This window comes from Lingula anatina, chromosome 3 (genome assembly GCF_051362555.1).
Source record: "Lingula anatina isolate TDL-2025a chromosome 3, LinAna3.0, whole genome shotgun sequence".
In the NCBI taxonomy this organism is placed as follows: Eukaryota; Metazoa; Brachiopoda; class Lingulata; order Lingulida; family Lingulidae; genus Lingula; species Lingula anatina.
Window position 1 is genome coordinate 28,602,890 of NC_141769.1, and position 19,574 is coordinate 28,622,463.

Genomic DNA, 19,574 nt, shown 5'->3' on the forward strand with positions numbered 1-19,574 from the left:
TTTTGATATTCACTCAAAGTTTTTCCTTAAATATATATATGTTATTATTTTGTGATATTATAGCAATATTTGAAAAATGAAAGCCATTAAAATGTTTCTGTATTATTTTGTAGACTCTGCTGAGAATTTGGGATTGCTTTCTTCTGGAAGGACCCAAGGTGTTGTTCCGTTTTGCACTTGCCATTCTTAAAATTCACGAATCTTCGGTTGTGCAAAAAACTGAGACCATTTCCATCATGAGACACTTGAAAGCCTGCGCCAAGTTGACCTTTGACATTGAAGGGCTAGTCAAGGTGAAGATATATTTTATTTGGAAATTGATTTTGATTGCTAATGCACTGTAGGTGCCAGCTTGGACCTTAATAACACTTTCTCGAAGGTCAACAGCATCTGATGGTGTGACTCTTCATAAGATGTTGTTTCTCCATGCCACACTTTTCTACATGGGATTCTATGTAGAATTAAATCAATTTATAATGACAAATCTGGGAGTCACCACAGGTGTATATTTAACTGAGAAAAAAAAAAACATTTGAATATTTTGCTGAGCATGGGAATATCCTGCATTAGGCTAACTTTGGAAGCATTAGGCATCATAATGCAGCATATTACTATTTAAGATGGCCATTTCTGTAATTATAATAGAACCTAAGAAATTCAGGAAGCATCTTGACACATTTTCTTAAAGATTTTAAATTAAAATGTTCCTGTAATATCTTCAGACTGCATTTGAGGACCTAAATCCATTTCCTCGAAGGAAAGACATCACATCCAAGCAGGCGTACTATGTGAACATATTGAAGGAGAAGGTAAAGAAGAGAGAGAAGCAACAGCGGGCATTCCTGGAGAGAGAAAGAATGGTAAGAACTACAAGTTGTAAAAACCAAGAAATCGGGAGATTGAAAACATACTAAATTGATAAAAATCTTCAATGATAATAATAATAATAATAATAATTATAGTTTGATCAGTAAAATGGCAACCCGATGGTTGAAATTCTACAATGTTAAAAAAAAATATTTGTACTTATTAGGTAAAATTAGGTAAGATCATAAATATCAAAACTAAATTGCTTCTAATACACTTAAAAATAGACTGAGGAGTAAACTGTCACATCCTATGCTGATTGTTTATTTATTTTAACATTGGCCCAAGATAACATAATTGAAATCTTGTTTTCAGGAGGAAATTAAGGTCTGATTTATTGAAAATAAATGTAATCTAACTTCTATTTTGATAGATTTTATTAATTTTACTCCTTCAGTTTGAAGATCTGGACCTATACTCTTCAGGGAAGAGAGCCCTTATAGAGTGTGCTGTACAGTTCCAGGAAGGTGAGTGGATTGCAATCGTCTTAGTATTAACAGGGCCAGATTAAGGCCGCATTCACAACCAAAGTTGATCCTCAGACTAACAAGGTCAACAGATCAATTATAGCTGACCACTTGAAAGCTTCTCATGAAATCCCCGCAGGGAATCTATTCAGTGTATATTAGGGGATAATGCAGCTAGGTTTCAATGGGGTCAGCCATGTTTGATCCACGGATCTGTTTCACCTCTGAGCAACTTCTGAATGCGCGTCATCCAGATTGACTCCTAGCCCTTGTGCAGTCTGAAGTTCGTTTTGCTGTCTATTTAGCATTGTAATTTTTTCAAGGGACATTTCGACTGTCTTTGTAGAAACAAAGGGACCAGCCTTATCTGTCCCTACAAGTCCTACCAACCTGGACAATGTGATCTTTTTTCATGACATAGTTTAATAAAAGATTCTCAAATAATAGTAACTATGTAGGTTATTAGTCCAGCCGTATTTAACATAATTTAAGTGTTTTAAATCTTTTACTTTACTTAAAGTTTAGTCTTATTTTTATAATTTACGATGTTGCATCTCTCTCATAGACTTAAGCCTGTCTTTTGAATTAACAGGTGAAATTATTCTAAGACTCTGCCATTATAGGTGAAGACAACTTTTTAAGATTAAAAGGGCAAAAAGTGCTCCCTGTTATGTATATATTTTATTGCATTAAATGAACACATTTAACTTAATACCTTTTTTGTACAGTACTCAAGAAAAAAAAATTGGATTAATATGCATTCAACATGGCAGGTTTGCGAAGAAATAATTGACCCAAACTCTGACAACAATAGCAGGCACGTACTGAGTAAACATTAAAACTCCCAATTAAAACTGTTTTGAGTTGGACTGACGTAACCTTTTACAGCTGATGAAATTGTTGAAGAAAAACATCAAAGTCGAGAACACTGCTTGCAAAGTGCATCAGACAGCATAAGGTTAGCATTCTGCCCTGAAAAGTGGCTGGCAAGTTGGTAACAGGCATTTAATTTGTTGTAAGCTTGCAGAAACAGCCTTCAAAAGAACAGTATATCAAAGCAGGCATGCCGGCCAGACTTCTGTCTGTTTACTTTATGCAGATGGCCGCCAGTTGTACTACACGTGGCCATTGGCAGGGGGATTAGGGAGAAGAGGGGTTACAAAAGTACTGCCCCTTTGGCTGGAAAAGGTCCTCTGTGAATCACAATTTCATTCTAGGTTTTATGCCATTTCTCAAGTTGGGTGAACAACAGAAATGCCCAAATTTTTAAGCCTTCCAAAAATTTTGGCCTGTCAATAAACTTAAATAAATCAATGTGATGAAAGTTAAATAATAACAAAAAATGGTGGGTATGAAAACAGGAGGAAGTATAAGGAAAATATATCTAAAATATTTAAGACCACTTATTTAATATGTAAAAGCCTTCAGAAAAATTTAATGATTGTAATAAAAGATTTTTTTATTGTTGCTTATAATAACAAATATAAAAAAATATAAATTCCTTTAAAGGTGGTACAATAACAAACTTTTTTCCTTACTTGTTTCATCCAATTTATAACAAACAATTTGCACATTGCATATTTTGTCTTTATGATAACCATGTCTTTGACAACTGCTGTCCTTGTTACAGGAAAGTTGTGGGTTTTCCATGGCAACCAGCTGTCATCCAGGGTCGCAGAGGTCAGATGTCAAAAAGGTTTTATGTATGACATAAACATAGAGGTAAGAGTTTAGTGAGCAGGCACAATATTTTTATCAGCTCTGTGTAATTTATTTCATTAGCTTACTTCCCTTACAGTATTTACTTTCTCGGTTCTCTTCCATATGCAGTTGTCAAATTTAACCTTTAAAATTTCTGTTGCAACGCTTTTGACATTATTTTATTTTACCTCTTCCAGTTTGACACTCGAGTCCTGTGTGCGTGTGCCCTCAGCCCCGAGGTTGTATTGGTGGGAACTCTCAGCCAATCACTGTTTGCCTACTGTACAAGGTCAAGGTAATTTGTAGCGCAATGCCAATGTTATGTATGATTGAAATTTATGAAAGTAGTCAAGATCATTTAGAATTGATACACATATAATGTACATCCTGGAACTTTTTCATAGATAATTTTTACAGTACATTTTTTGTGTATTATTACAATGGATTAGAAATAAGCTTTTTAAGGCAAGCAGTTACAATTTGTTTATTCATTTTATACTCTGGACATAATATATGATATTAGTGTCTTGCTTGCTTCAGAGTACAGCTGTGGCATGTACGCCTTAATGACGCCATCTTTGCACTGAGAGTGATGGATGAACAGGACAGACAGAAGAAGATCTTCGCAGCTCTGGCAGACGGTACAGTGGCAGTGCTGGAGGTCAGAAACGTCTATAGTAGAATTCATCTCGTAACAGTGTATTTTTCACATTTTATCAGGAAGATGGCTACATGTCAGATAACATTTCTGTGACTTATGAAAATGTGAAAAAGTGAAGTGTTTGAAATTAGCTTAATGTGAATCTAATATGTTGATTTCTATAACATTTTGTTTTGTTTTCTTTCAGAAATTGTCCTCTTCAGACAGTGCCCAGTATGAAGTATTCTACATTCCCGTTGGTCAGGGGCCTGTGACCTCCATGCTGCTGATAGACAAACAGTTATGGTGTGCAACAGGGAACATGGTCCATATATTACATGCTGTGTAAGAACATGACTTGTATAATCAGTTATGAGATTTTTCTGACTATCGTCAGATTTCCGACTTTTTGGGAGCCAAAAATATCACTTTTGTGATCCATGCAGAGTGCCCCCTAGACCTCTTGTCAAATTTTCAGACTTTTCACTAAATGGCAGTTGCATCTCTGTATAGTAAGCTGTCTGTTCTTCACTGATTATGCCCTCTTAAAAACATGCATTTGATCATTTTCTGTGTGTTGAATTTAAAGTGTTTGTAAGTGAACATGATTGTCAATTGATCTTTATTTTGAGGACTACAATGTGAGCAATCTGAATACACTCTTTTGGTAGAGTGAGTATATTATTAATAAAATTGATGCAATGAAAAGGTAATGTCATGTATTTGGCCTTATGATGTAGAATTCATGATATATCGTACTGTAAGTTGTTTACTTTGTTTTTTCTCTTCACAGTACCCTGGACCCCATGGACAACTTTGTGGTGTCCACCAACCCCTATGACCACATTCTGACCCTCGCCATGAGCCAGTATGGGGTCTGGATTGCAATCAAGGGGTCGTCCATCATTGAACTCTGGGACAACAGACTGCTCACGTGCATGATGTTCTTTGATGTGAAGGATAATAGATACCCAAACCTGAGGAAGGTAGGTTGGGTCTGCTTTATTGCACCAGTGATGATAACCACAACTCAACATATCTGTTGTATCATTCACAGTGTTAAGATTAGGCTTGTATTGGTTAACAGGTGAATGCCTGACATTGTGTTAGAGAAGCTGTGATTGTGTTGCATTGATCTATGCAGCGTGGGCAACAGCACTGTCCTGGGCTCACAAACAGATGTTTTCACAACCACATACAGAAAAAAGTACATGCAAATTTGCAATAAAGTTTGTGCAAACAAACAGACAAGTGCCATCTCATTTTTTTACCTGAAAAATTGTGGGTAAGGCTTTAAAACAAAGATTTAAGCTCTCTGGTTAGGACAATTGAACAGTGATCATGTTTTTTCGCACAGGAGGATTGTTGTTACTTCAATGGGTCCCGTATCACAGCAGTCCTGCCCATAGACCATGCTGTGTGGATAGGAACAGGAGACGGAAATTTGCTGCTCTATGATGTCATAGATAAGGAAGGTGTCTTTCACAGCAAGGCGGCGACCCCTCACAGTGACAGCAACCTCAGCTCTCCATACTACACCAGCTGTGGACAAGTGGTCAAGTGAGTCCTCTGTTGACAAAATTGTTTTCAGTTTTGTCTGCTGAAATTGGAATACTGAATTGCCAACACTGCTGATTCTGATCCACTTTCACAGATTTCAGAGATAGCACAGTCAGGTTGTCAAATGTCAGGGCCATTGGGATTATGTGTACATTTTAGAATATTGTTATGTTAAATGTTGAATAGTTGGCGAAGGTAAAACACTTATCATACAAGTGTCAAATCCCATTCATGTGTTGCACATAAAAAGTGAGAGGAGAGTGATTTAAAAGCAATAAATCCAGGTCAACCAATAACAAAAGCAGGTTGATTAGAAGACATTAAGAAGTCTTGATATTCATATCTCAATTAACTTTACATTTGTTTTCCATGTGGATTCCAGGGACCTGAGAACACTACACCAAGTGGGGCACAAAGTGGAGGAACTGTACTACCAGAGGCTGGAGGAACAGAAAAGTAACAGACTCAGTCCTCGCTGCTCACTGGGTGGTGGAGTTGGTGGGTGATATTTGTGGAAAATTGGGGGGAAAATCTTGATTTTGTAGATAGGAATTATATTGGAACGAATGACTTCAGATGTACTAAATGAGGGTCATCTTTCTGACAAAAATGATTGACATTTTAATTGAATAAAAAATGATAGACATTTTAATTGAATGAAAAAATTATATTAAAAAATTATTATTTCACTATTATGAAGTGATTTCTGGAAAAAATTGATTGTCTTCGTGATCTTTCTGCCATTAAAAGAATATAAATTATTTATTCCAGAAAACTCCAGATTTCTCCAGCAGGGGGCGCCAACCAGGCAGGCCATCAGCGACTCTGCACTGGACCAGTCTTCTAGAATGCGAAAGATCTCCCGTGACAGTGGCGTTACTGTCATCTGGAACAATCCAGCTTTCTGTGACAAAGACATGGAGGAAAACCTCACACCCAAACTGTGCAGCTCAAGTGAAAACAGACTGGAACATTTCACGTTTGATCTATCAGAGTTTAATGGGCAGAAATTTGATAAGGTCAGAGAAAATGAGGCACCTTATTTATCTGGCTGGAAAAAAATAAAACAAGATGGTGGAAATGACAATGTCAAAAATAGTAGTAACGAATATTATTCAGATACTGACAGGGTTACTCATCATATCAATGGTGAATGTAAGTTGTCACCAACAACATATAAGAATGACATGTCTCACAGCGGTGTCAGTAAGAGCAAAGAAGACAAAAACAACGACTGTACAAAGTTTGTACATGATGCTTCCAATGGAAGCAGTGTCAGTAGGCAGCAGAATGGTGCTAATTGCAACAGTGGTGCTAGTGGAGAGGTTGGTACTGAAGAAGGTCAGGCAGCAGGATTCTTGTCTCACAGCCAGAAGGCAACAAATACATGTGCAAGTGATCAGGAGCTGGAGGAGGTGGAGGGGAGAGTTAGAGATGAACAAGCCGAAGATTTTCAAGGTGAATCAGATTTCAGTTGTGTAAATTTGGAGAAAGATGCTGAGAGGTTCCAAATGGAGGCATGTGCAATAAAGCAGGAGAGTTGTCATGGGTTGGAAAAAAGTTCATGTAGTACTGCTGAAGAAGGCATACAGGCAGCTTATCATATGGAGAAAAATGAAGAAAAGCAAGGTGTCATGATTTCAGATTCAGACTTTGACACAGGAAATGAAGAAATACATGAAAATCAAATGTTATCTAAACTTGATCATTCCGCCAGGCAATCAATAATAAATGATAACAAAAATCAGGAATCTCAGTCACAAGCTGAAGAGACACACCAACCTTCTCTAAAAGAAATAATTCTTGAAGCCATAAGGCAACATGAGCGGTGTGAGAATCTGCTATGGTCAGAGCACTGTTCTCTTACAACTTCATCAGTGCCTGTGCATTCTTTTCAAACAGAAGAATCACTGATTAGGAAGCATAGTGATAACCTTGACCATCCAGGTCAAGGTCAAAGCAGTGCTGGTAACAGTTCAGAAAGCACTGATCCTAATTCATCTGAAACTGTAGTTCCTGCCTTTTATTCTAGGAGTCTTAAAAAGAAAAGCACAGGAGTGGAAGATGTTGTGGATGTAGTGATCAGTGAAAGTATTGATCTGCATAATGGTTGCTATAGAGATACTGACCCTAAGCCAGATGAGAAGTCAAGGTCAAGTAGTGAAGTGACTGACATTGACCTTGATGGGTCAGCACGAAGGTCAAGGACAGACAGTGACCTCACAGACCTCGAAGCTAGGATTGAGTCTCAAAAACTTTTGAAGAAACCCAGTTTACAATGGGACCACAATATTGGTGATGAGGAAGGATTCATCAGTATGGAAACTGCAACTGACAATGAGACATCTTTCACAGACTTTGCAACTAAAGAAGAGAAATTTGACAATGGCCTCATTTTATTTGAGGTTGGCGAGGGAGGAGAAGAGCAAGCAGAAGATAGTTCCAGTGGCGTTATAATCAATGTCGAGGATTTCGACAACCTTCCAGTGACTCATAACCACACTTTGACCCATACTTCAAGTTCTCCAGCCATTCTGTCTACAAACTCTATTCTACAGCAAGATGGTGACTCGCCCCTGGAGAAAAGAGACCTGCCTATCAGCCCCCAGGCTTCCAGGAGGACTGTCAGTTCCAATGGCAGACAAATGGGGATAAACGGCAACATGCTTGGGTGTCACTCCAGGCAAATGAGTCTGGACACCAATGCTAGCTCTGTGTTCTGGTCAAGCGAAGAGGAAAGAGGGTCAACTGGTCAGTACTTTAATTAATTTAATGAGCTTGGGGTCTACAGGGTATCAAAACATATTCAGTTTGGAAGTATTTTATCTTTGCATAATGGTGCAAGATCGACTGTAAGTGCAGTGTATGAAAATTTCTAACAACTGTCATGGAATGATGACACTACTGTCACTTTTATCTTTAAAATAAGAACTACAATTAGTATATTTAGATTGGGGTAGACACCAATTTGAAAATAAGTATAGTTTTTAACTGTGATTAAAACAAAAGCCAGCGGAATAAATAATAACCTGTCAATTATTTTCCCTCGCTAGGCTCACTGAAGGAAGGCGAGGACACGGATGGTGTCGTAAGGCGTAGCAGCGTCTCAGGGTTCTCCAGGCGTCTCAGCTCTATCAGCGTCGCATCTGCTTACTCCACCATCAGCACCAATGAGGTCCCATACCTGTTTGACCTTTCTCTGCAGGCCAGGGTCAAGGTCGCAGATAAACCAATCAGGGCAGTTCTGTGGACAAGGTACATAAACCTTGGTTGATACTAACATCTAGAATCCTTGCAGGGTCTAAGAATATTTTAGCTTAAGATGATGCATATGATAAAATTGCTTTAAATCAAAATTTGTTTAAGTTTCTTTTTCACTCCAATCCCTCTTGTAATTTCAGATGTAGTGGTGAGCCTGTCATTGTCAGCTGTGCTGGTTGCTATGGTGATGATGAATCTGTCCTCAAATGGACCAAAGAAGAGGGTGAGGTGAGTCGGCATGTATTTGGAGTTGATATCCTGTTAACTCTGGAAGCACTTGGTCAGCTTGTACTGAGTATATGGTAAATGCCATGGCTGATTTAATCTCCCATTGCTGATAAAAACAAGTGGAATTTTGACTTAATATCATCCACACACTAATAACTTTCTATACCAGTGCCCTCTTTCCAAATATGGGAGAAAATATTTTGTCCTTGATTTTTGATTGGATTATATTTTGTTTCTTTTGAATATATTTTTTCAATTTAAAAAAAGCGTTATTGAAAATTTTTACCATTTAGTTCTGTGTCCATGTTAGTGCTTCGTAAACAAATTCATTATTCGTCATATTTACCTGTATTTCCAGAAAATGTGGACCAATGAACCCTTCATGGAGATCTGCCCCATTACTTCCTCCCCGAAACGCCCCGTGTACATGTTCAACAAACCTTTCTCGCCAAAGAACAGCATAAGGAGCGAGAGTGACTTGTCGTCCTATGAGGTCATCCAGCTGGGAAGTAGCCCAGAGAAACATGTCAGCTTTCACCCACAAGAGAAATCGGCAGATCACCAGTTTTATTAAATTATTTCTCAGTCAACCACTGGATAATTTCATCTTTTGTAAATTACCCAGGCATTTTGTCAATTGTCAATCAAGAAACAATCATTGTTATTAAAAAAAGTATTGCCAATATATATATATATTGGATCGCCTTCCCTTGGAGCCAAAATCTAGTCCTTCAAACCCAAAATGATTTCAAATTTGATTGCATTTTTGATTTTATACCTTATAACTTTGTTGAGGATATAATGTACCTTCATGTCAACTAACATGTTAGAATATGAATTGAGGTTGTGGTTGACACTGTTATTAAGATTTAGTGTTTGAAGTTATTAAAAATTTTAATTAGGTATTAATATTTGGATTCATCAGTACATCATGTGCACTGACTTGTAACATATATGTGTACTTATGTAGTATGCTTACATAATGCCTATGATTATAATATTTCTTAAATGTCGACTTGTTTAATGAACATGTATATGTATATATATATATATGTCTACACATCAAATATTTCATGATGGTTACTTACAATTGGATCTTTTTCATTAATTTTTTTTAATTTAGATACATGAAAATGGACCATGTGATTTTTGTAATGCCCTCTTTTACATTATCTTTGCAAAATCAACAACTATTATCTTTCTGGACATCAGTTTAAAAAGAAGTTGTTGAGTGAATCATAGTTAAAGAGGGTGTAATTAATACAGTCATATAACTCTTAATGGAGGAACCAGATCATACAGGCTTTTATAGTACTTAAACAGAGTGATTTATTTTTATGAGCGTGCATATGAACAGAGTGTTAAATGACATGGACCAATCCAGAAGATAAAGCTTGATTTATTTTCATATGTCTGCTGCTTGCGCATTGGAATGCATCTTGTTTTATGCAGACACAAATCCCAAACAGGCACATGCAGAATTAAACGTGTAAAATTTGCAGTCCCAAGTGAGAAGAAATCTCCAACATATGGATGGAGGGATTACATGGTGTGAAAACTACATGTCAAAGAAAGCTTAACAGAAAATAACTCAAGATTTTGTGCTTCAAAATTGGTGAGAAATTGATGGTAAAGAATAAAGCATGCTTCTTATCATGGCTTACATAGAGCATTAATAATTAATTTTTTGTTATCTTATTAAAAGAGCAATATATTATTCTGTGATAATATAATCAGAAATATGATTGTTTCATATTCAGAATTGTGCTTAAGTATATTTTGCTTACATGTTTGTTGATATATACATATATATATATATATATATACACATTGCTGATGTTTTTGTTGTTGTATACATTTAATGTTTTTGCCTTAAAAATAATTAACATTTCGTGTACATAAATTTTTTGTCAGCGGTGATGGTGGGTTTTACTGAAAAGTTGTTTGTTAAATATTGCCTAAAAAGTCAACAAAGAAACGGTGCTGATAGTTGCAACATTCATTGTTATATATTTGTTTTTAAATTGTTAAAATTAAGTGAATCAGGTGGCTCAGTTCATTGCCAGAAATCAGAAAAACTATTCAGAGTGCAACAATGGAACAAAATGTTACTTAAAAGTTATATTTTTTATAGAAGTGTCAGTTTTGAGATATGGAAATAAAACACGACAAATTACAACCTTTGAAACTTATAGATTTTTGTGTACTACGTACTTCTTTTTATGTTACAAATCTACTGGCGGATAGTTTTAAAATCAAATCATAAACAATGGAAAAAGACAAACGGGATTGTTTATCTAAAACTAAATCTTTATGAAAGAAGAAATATTAACTTATTATGCTAAAGATGTTCTACTTTATGGAAAGATACTTTATGGAAAGATAGAGGTCAAGTCGTTTGTCATCTGTTAGTTGGTAAATACAACATGTATATGTATATATATATATATGTCTACACATCAAATATTTCTTGATGGTTACTTACAATTGGATCTTTTTCATTAATTTTTTTAATTTAGATACATGAAAATGGACCATGTGATTTTTGTAATGCCCTCTTTTACATAATCTTTGCAAAATCAACAGCTATTATCTCTCTGAACATCAGTTTAATAAGGAGTTGTTGAGTGAATCATAGTTAAAGAGGGTGTAATTAATACAGTCATATAACTCTTAATTGAGGAACCAGGTCATACAGGATTTTTATAGTACTTAAACAGAATGATTTATTTTTATAAACGTGCATATGAACAGAGTGTTAAATGACATGGACCAACCCAGAAGATAAAGCTTGATTTATTTTCATGTCTGCTGCTTGCGCATTGGAATGCATCTTGTTTTATACAGACACAAATCCCAAACAGGCACATGCAGAATTAAACGTGTAAAATTTGCAGTCCCAAGTGAGAAGAATTCTCCAACATATGGATGGAGGGATTACGTGGTGTAAAAACTACATGTCAAAGAAAGCTTAACAGAAAATAACTCAAGATTTTGTGCTTCAAAATTGGTGAGAAATTGATGGTAAAGAATAAAGCATGCTTCTTATCATGGCTTACATAGAGCATTAATAATTAATTTTTATGTACAGACACAGATGTGTCTGTACATATAGCCGTCACCTGCATCTGTCGCCATCGTAGCCATCGCCGTGCACTCAGCGATAACACGATAAGTGGAATACCGTTTTACATTTTGTATTCCAATTTACAGAACTGATGAATATTCATAATTTTTAGGGAAGTTATGCTGTTTTTTCACTTTTTTTAGCATTATTATAACACCGATAACACGATAAGTGAAAAACCTTTTTACTTTTTGGCTTGAAACTTATAAAACTGATGAATATTCATAATATGCAGGTCAAGTTCGAAAATCAGAGCTATCGGGTCAATTTTATGGAAGTTCTGCTGTTTTTTCACTTTTTTCAGCATATATGCAACACCGATAACACAATAAGTGAAAAACCGTTTTACCTTTTGGCTTGAAACTTACAGAATTGATGAATATTTTTAATACGCAGGTCAAGTTCGAAGATCAGCATGATCGGGCCATTTTAAGGGAAGTTATGCTGTTTTTTCACTTTTTTCAGCATATATGCAGCACTGATAACACAATATAAGAAAAACAGATGGGCAAATTGTCATTATACTCACAGGAGTGGTCAATCTTACTAAAACGTAGGATGAGTTGGAAAATCAGCATAATCGGGCCATTATTTTAGAAGTTATGCTGTTTTTCACATTTCCTCAGATTCAATTCTTAGGCATGTTAACAGTCTCATTATTGAACTAATAAGATATGTAAAAGTGTTTGTTTGACATTTCCTGCATCTTTATAACATTGTAAGTTGATTATGTAAAAATGATGGTAAACTTGTTATTGTGTATTATTCAAATTACTGTTTTTCTTTTTATCAAGAGCTTGTAAAATATGTGGGTATTACCTCCAATATTTCTGTGACTGTCAGTCACCATCATCAGGGAGTAAATGACTTGGGTCATTTCACCTGGAATGAAAATCCAGGTCAATTGCCCCTAATCACTGGCCTTGTGTTGTAACTGTTCCTTGCTCCCCCCGGGGCTCCTCTGCATCCCTCTGGAGCACCGTGAGGTAGATAGCTGGTAAATCATACCCCCCCTGTCTGTTCAGGTCTGGTTGTTTGGTCCTGATGTGTACAGCTTCTGCTATTTTTCTTTGGAATGTCCAGTTTTCCCTGTCTATCACTTTCAGGCTGTCAAAGTCTATGTGGTGACCTGGATGTTTGCAGGTATGTTCTCCAAGGGCTGATTTCCAGTTGTTTTTGGCCACTGAGTCTTTGTGTTCTTTCATTCTTGTGGCTAATGGTCTTCCTGTCTCGCCAATGTATTCTCCATGGCAGGTTCCACATTTGACTGAATATATACACCACATTGCTCTCCTTGGGTTAGAGGATCCTTGGGCTTCACTAGTGCTTGTCTCAGCGTCCAACCTGGCTTATGGTGGAGTTTGATGTTATATTTTTTATAAACCCGGCTTAGTTTTTCTGACAGACCTTGGCAGTATGGTAACACTATACTTTGCTTTGCACCCTCAATGAGGCCCATTGCATCCTTTTCTTTGTCATGTCTGTTCTTGCCTCTTTTTATGACTGTCAAACTTTCAAAAAAGAAAGACAGGACTAAAATGCAGCCTGAGTTGGAAAAGCAGTCTAATTGGCTTCTTTTTCTGGAAGTTATACATTTTCAAAGTGTGAACTTGTTACACATTTTACTTACATTGGTATTACCTGTTGAGCATAATTAAATTTGATGTTGAATTTGCAGTTTAACATAATGTACTTTTGCATCAGAATTGACAGTAGCCTATTTTGTGCATAGTTATTTCCTGTTTTTTGTCTGTACGTTTGACAGCTTTGCTGCCTTGTTCAAATATTGAGACTTTCATCATGTGAATTTGAACTCTCATGGTCCTGAAACTGTAACTGAATCTTATTGAAGGGGTGGGTTGAGACCATCTTCTGGGTCTTCCGGAAGACGGTCAGGTTATTAAGTTTATATTGACTGTTATCTATTTTTTTCTGTTGGAAGACCATAAAAATGGGAGATGGATCAACATAGATACTTTGGAATACTGTCAGAAAATATCTCTGGGTCGACTCCTGTTATTGACCATGTTACCTGTTGTGCATGATTAAAATTCAGTGTTGACTGACAGTGCTATTATAAGCATTATTTATTATTGCATCAAAATTGACAAAATGACCTATTTTGCATCTTTATTTTCTGTTTTTTGTCTGTACATTTGACAGCTTTGCTGCCCTATTTTAAATAAATGATTTCCTTCTAAATGACTACCCTATCACTTGTGACTCCCATATTTACATGAACATTCCAAAAGGAAATATCCACACTAGGTTCTTTTATTTTAGTGATTTTAGTTGTTTTTGGAAAAAAAGTAGCTTTGCAGGATGTGCTGACAGGAAATATGACTTTGGGACATTTTCAAATACAGTTTTTAAGTAAAAGTTTTATCCCATTTCCCCTACTGATTGATGGGACCCATGGAAGGGAGGAACCACAGGGATGCTGCAGCAATGTTAACACACTGATTGCATGATGGAAGACCACGTGTGTCACCACCCTGGAACAGAGGGTTCTCTCATGATGCTGAACCATCTCATTGTCTGTGCGAACTAATTTTAGTGCCGCTGCACACAGACCCAGTGTGTGCGGCTCACTCCTGATGGATGTTTTTCACTTTCTAATTCAGTAACTAACTGCTGACATGGGAAGCATGGTTGAAGGATGATTACGAACATCATATGTAGGCAGTACTTTCTAGTTGCCAGCTCTGCCAGATATTAGAAACACATAGTAGATGTAACAACTGATGAACTTTTCTGTGTGTTACATGCATTTTGACTTAAAGGATGTTATCAAAGGTTGCACTACCACTGTGTTACTTCCAGAAACGGATACATTGTGAAGGTTCAACTGAAGAGCATTTGACCTTTACGCTTACTTAAAGTGGAAGTAGCAACTTTCTAATGCAATGGAATATTTATGGATTTTGCTCATATCAGGGCAACCCTTTGAAGACTAATTTTAGTTCATAGAGAAGATAATTAATATTATATTACCTTGGATTTTCAACATATAGCTAAAGACTGAGGTAAAGAGGGATAGAACTGGATGTAAAGTTAAATACAGGTATGGTGAATAGCAGGAAAGTTCATATTGCTTCATGAAAAAGCTGTAGGATTTATTTATTTATTTATTTTAACATAAAAGTTTTCTTTGGAAAATTGTTTTATCTGATTTGCTTAAATGTTGACAAAAGTATTAAGAATAGCTGGATACAATGAAAATGAACAAATAATTGGAATTTAATCAATACATAATTATTTTTATTGGGCAGTTTTAAAAGTGTTTTTGACCTGGACCTAAATAGGCCTAAATATACTATGCTATAAAAACCACACCTTTGAATTACTTTATCACAGGTGTTTACATAGCGATGTGGTAGGAAAAAAGTGTGTGAATGGTTAGAACCCTGGCTTGAGCTAACAGCATTTTTATTGTAAATGAATTTTAATATTACTGTTGTTGGTGTGTATCCTGAAGATCCAATGATGGCAATGGAAATCATCCTTGCTATACCAAAGTGTTGGACTTAGTATAAATTCTAGAGAGATTTAGTAAGATTTGTAGGATACAGGAGTCGTAAATAATTTCAGACTAGCAAGCATGGAATGGGATTGAAGAAAAGCTGACAAATATCTGTGGACATTGTATTCTGGCTGTTTTCTCTAAAGTTCTGTGGAATAAGTCTGTTGCACAACAGTGCGCATTCACTGTTGTGCCTGTTGCTTTCTAAGACAACATACCTAGTGCATAGGTAATCTTTGCTATAAGATTAGTCCCATCTCATGTTGGTCCTTGCACTTTTTCTAGTCTTATGTGACATCTACTGTGACATCATCGTCATTTAAGGCTTATATGTAAGATAATTTTTATGTACAGATACAGATGTGTCTGTACATATTGCCATCACCTGCGTCTGTCGTCGCCGATGCCGATGCCGGCGCCATGCACTTTCCTTGTAAACACGATAAGTGGAGGGCAGTTTTACTTTTTGGCTTTATATTTACAGAGCTGATGAATATTCATAAAACGCAGGTCAAGTTTGAAAATCAGCATGATCGGGCCATTATTGTAGAAGTTATGCTGTTTTTTTCACTTTTCAGCATATATGCAACCCTGTAAACACATTTTAAGGAAAACCATTAGGCCTGTTGTCATGAAACTCACAGGAGTAATCAATCTTACTAAAACGCAGGTCAAGTTCGAAAATCGGCATGATTGGGCCACTATTTTAGTAGTTATGCTGTTTTTTCAATTATCAGCATATATGCAACACTGTAAACACAATAGAAGAAAAACAGATGGGCCAATTGTCATTAAAACTCACAGGAGTGGTCAATCTTACTAAAACGCAGGTTGAGTTCGAAAATCAGCATAATCGGGGCATTATTTTAGAAGTTATGCTGTTTTTTCACATTTTCTCAAATTCAACTCTTAGGCATATTAACAGTCTCATTATTGAACTAATAAGATACGTAAAAGTGTTTGTTTGACATTTCCTGCATCTTTACAACATTGTTAGTTGATTATGGAAAAATGATGGTAAACTTGTTATCGTGTATTGTGTAATAAAGTTTTAAAAATTTAAATAAACTCATATCATTGCAGTTTGTCAGATTCAATCATTCACTATGTTCAGAATCTCAGAATGGAAGAAATTGGACATTTAACACTGTTCTATTGATATTTTTCCCATCTCATCAATTTTCTTAGTTGATCATATAAAAATTGCAGTAAACTGTTAATTTTGTTTTATGTTTAAAAAATTGTTAAAAATGGAGAAAAAAAACATTTCAGAACAGTGCTGTCTTGTTTAAATTTTGGCATTTTCAAGTTGTGACATTGAAGTTCCATGGGCCTGAAGACCTTTGCTAGTCACATTTTCTGAATATCCATAATACTTATATTTTATTATGAAAATTGATGGTCATTATGCTGTTAAACATTATGTAATATTGCATCAAAATTTGAAAAAAACCTATTTTGGGCACTGCTCCCATGATGACCATTTAAGAAAAACCATGTCACTTACTGTTCTCAAACTTACAGGAAAGAAACATGGGACTAAAATACAGCTTCAGTAGGCAATGCAGTCTGTTTGGTAATTCTTAATGCCAGTTAAACAGTTTTTTTTTTTTGTGAAAATTTAATTTTTCACATATTGGCATTTTCAAGGTGTGACTTTGAAGTTCCATGGGCTTGAAGACCCATGCTAGTCACATTTTCTGAAAATCCATGATATGTATATTTTATTATTAAAAATTGACGGTCCTTATGCTGTTAACCATTATGTAATATGGCATCAGAATAGAAGAAAACACAATTTTGGGTGCTGCTGCCATGATGACCATTATGGGAAAACCATGTTACTTATGATTGCCAAACTTTCAAAAAAGAAATACAGGACAGTCTAAAATGCAGCCTGAGTTGGAAAAGCAGTCTAATTGGCTTCTTTTTCTGGAAGTTATACATTTTCAAAGTGTGAACTTGTTACACATTTTACTTACATTGGTATTACCTGTTGAGTATATTTAAAATTTGATGTTGAATTTGCAGTTTAACATAATGTACTTTTGCATCAGAATTGACAGTAGCCTATTTTGTGCATAGTTATTTCCTGTTTTTTGTCTGTACATTTGACAGCTTTGCTGCCTTGTTTGTTATCTTATTAAAAGAGCAATATATTATTCTGTGATAATAGTATCAGAGTTGAACTTCAGTATCAGTGGAAGAATGAGGGATCAGCAATAACCAACAACAAGATTTTCTGTTGCCACTGACTTTATTCTATCTCTCTCCCTGTCCCTCTGTCCCTCTGTGAGGATGCAGGGGATTATATACACAAATATCAAAGACATTCCTATGATCAAAGAGATACATTTAAGATAACTGTAAGGGCGACAACATGTCCCTTCAACTTGTGCCCAGCCAGTGTTACGGACCTGTATTTCAAGTTAAATGCTAAATATTTGTCATGGCAGGTCATTTCTGACCCTGCCCTGTAATTATCAAAATGATGCTGGAGATGTGTGTGGTAGGTCATCTCTGACTCTGTGTGCCACGGCAGGTCATTTCTGACCCTGCCCTGTAATTACCAAAATTCACCAAAAATCACTAAATTTAACATGAAACATCTTCCTGGCCCAATAAAATTTGTGCCTCAAATTTTGTTCACAATGTAATGACAAACAGAAATATTGTCTTATAATAGGACTACCATAATCGTAAGATAAACATGAGTGCAAGCTATTATGCTGGCAATTATTATAGCCATAAGCAACAAAGTTTAACATTAGCATGCCTTTTCATAGTAATAATGATAATAATGCTGAAGTCTCCCTATAATAGTCTATGTCTACAAATAATTAATGCTATTGAGCATAAAAAGATATTCTTTTAACTACCAGTAAATATGGTACATCTCTTAATTCACTGTAACAATCAAATTTGATTGCCTTAACATTACACAGACAGATACAGTATATAATATATAATCCTGTGTTTACACATTTAAGAGATACATGTGTAGCATTGCTTGACAACCTAAAGTTATCATTATCCATTACATTATCAATACCCTCCACCATCAAATCAACAATTGTTTTGTTTCATATTTGTCAATTAATTATTATAACTTTTTCTATGTGGTTACATAATTTCCAGAATCAATTCTGATTTTCTCATTAATATCATATTGAAAGTCATTATTTTATTATATCATGATGGAACATTAATATAATTCATGTATACTGTCAGTACACTCAAATATACATCTTAGAGTTACATGTACATGTATAGTTATATTTCACATCATAAATGTTATCATAATCCATTATATTATCAATACCCTCCACCATCAAATCAAAGATTTTTGCTAAATATTGGTCATTGCTACATCAATTAATTATCATAACTTTTTCAATGTGGTTACATAATTTCGATAATCAATACTGATCGTCTCATTAATATCAAATTAAAAATTATTTTCTTATATTATGATAGCTCATTAATATAATTCATGTATACTGTCAGTACACGCTCAAGTATACAACACAAATCACTGTGGATCACACATAATCACACTCACACTCCGTAGAAGTGGACTGTTCATTAAATTGTTTTACCCTTTATAGCGTAATAAGGTCAAATTGGTATTCACAGGAGGTACATTAAACGTTCATGATGCAACACTACAAGATGCGCATCAAATGGCTGATCAATTATTGACATGATAGAAAAATATTGCCACCAGGACAAGGGGACACTGGTAGGCAATGGAATGAAGTGGTTCACCTGTCCTTGAGTCACTTTTATTGTTACATCTCCCCATTCAAGCACTAAATTTGGTCTTAATCCCTTTATTACTATCAGGTTAGCAATAATTTGATTTCCCATTGCTTTGATATCAAATGGACACTGTTTAAGATGACATAGGTGTATCAACATGCTCTTTTCAGCATTGTTTATTTCTAGTGCTAGGCCATTTTGCTGGTGCCTACCTTTACACAAAATAATTACTCCCAGAATGATAAAAAGAAGAAGTATTGCTGAAAAGTAAACTGCAGGAGCAATTTCATGCGTTAAAATTTTATAGATGTCGAATTCAATTTTGGGTGACGGAGATGGTGAGCTATATTGGTAGATAAAATTGGGAGCAGTGTTTGCCTTGGCATGGGCCATAGTTAACATTGCAGTGCTTAAAACTTTGATTTTATAAGTAAGTGT

General features: G+C 35.6%; 1 protein-coding gene across 12 annotated transcripts in view; it reads left to right on the forward strand.

Moving 5' to 3' along the window:
• The window catches only part of LOC106174987 (uncharacterized), a 57,784-nt gene extending 46,002 nt beyond the window's left edge, over positions 1-11,782 (forward strand). For all 12 annotated transcript variants that reach the window (XM_087007346.1, XM_087007354.1, XM_087007348.1 and 9 more), the window contains 14 exons: positions 114-293; positions 723-860; positions 1,265-1,334; positions 2,965-3,056; positions 3,233-3,330; positions 3,576-3,696; positions 3,884-4,020; positions 4,469-4,661; positions 5,033-5,235; positions 5,618-5,733; positions 6,007-7,986; positions 8,289-8,490; positions 8,637-8,724; positions 9,083-11,782. In XM_087007346.1, coding sequence (XP_086863472.1) covers positions 114-293; positions 723-860; positions 1,265-1,334; positions 2,965-3,056; positions 3,233-3,330; positions 3,576-3,696; positions 3,884-4,020; positions 4,469-4,661; positions 5,033-5,235; positions 5,618-5,733; positions 6,007-7,986; positions 8,289-8,490; positions 8,637-8,724; positions 9,083-9,298 — 3,834 coding nt within the window. In that variant the 3' untranslated portion in view covers positions 9,299-11,782. The remainder of the gene's footprint in view (positions 1-113; positions 294-722; positions 861-1,264; positions 1,335-2,964; positions 3,057-3,232; positions 3,331-3,575; positions 3,697-3,883; positions 4,021-4,468; positions 4,662-5,032; positions 5,236-5,617; positions 5,734-6,006; positions 7,987-8,288; positions 8,491-8,636; positions 8,725-9,082) is intronic.
• Positions 11,783-19,574: the final 7,792 nt, after the last annotated feature.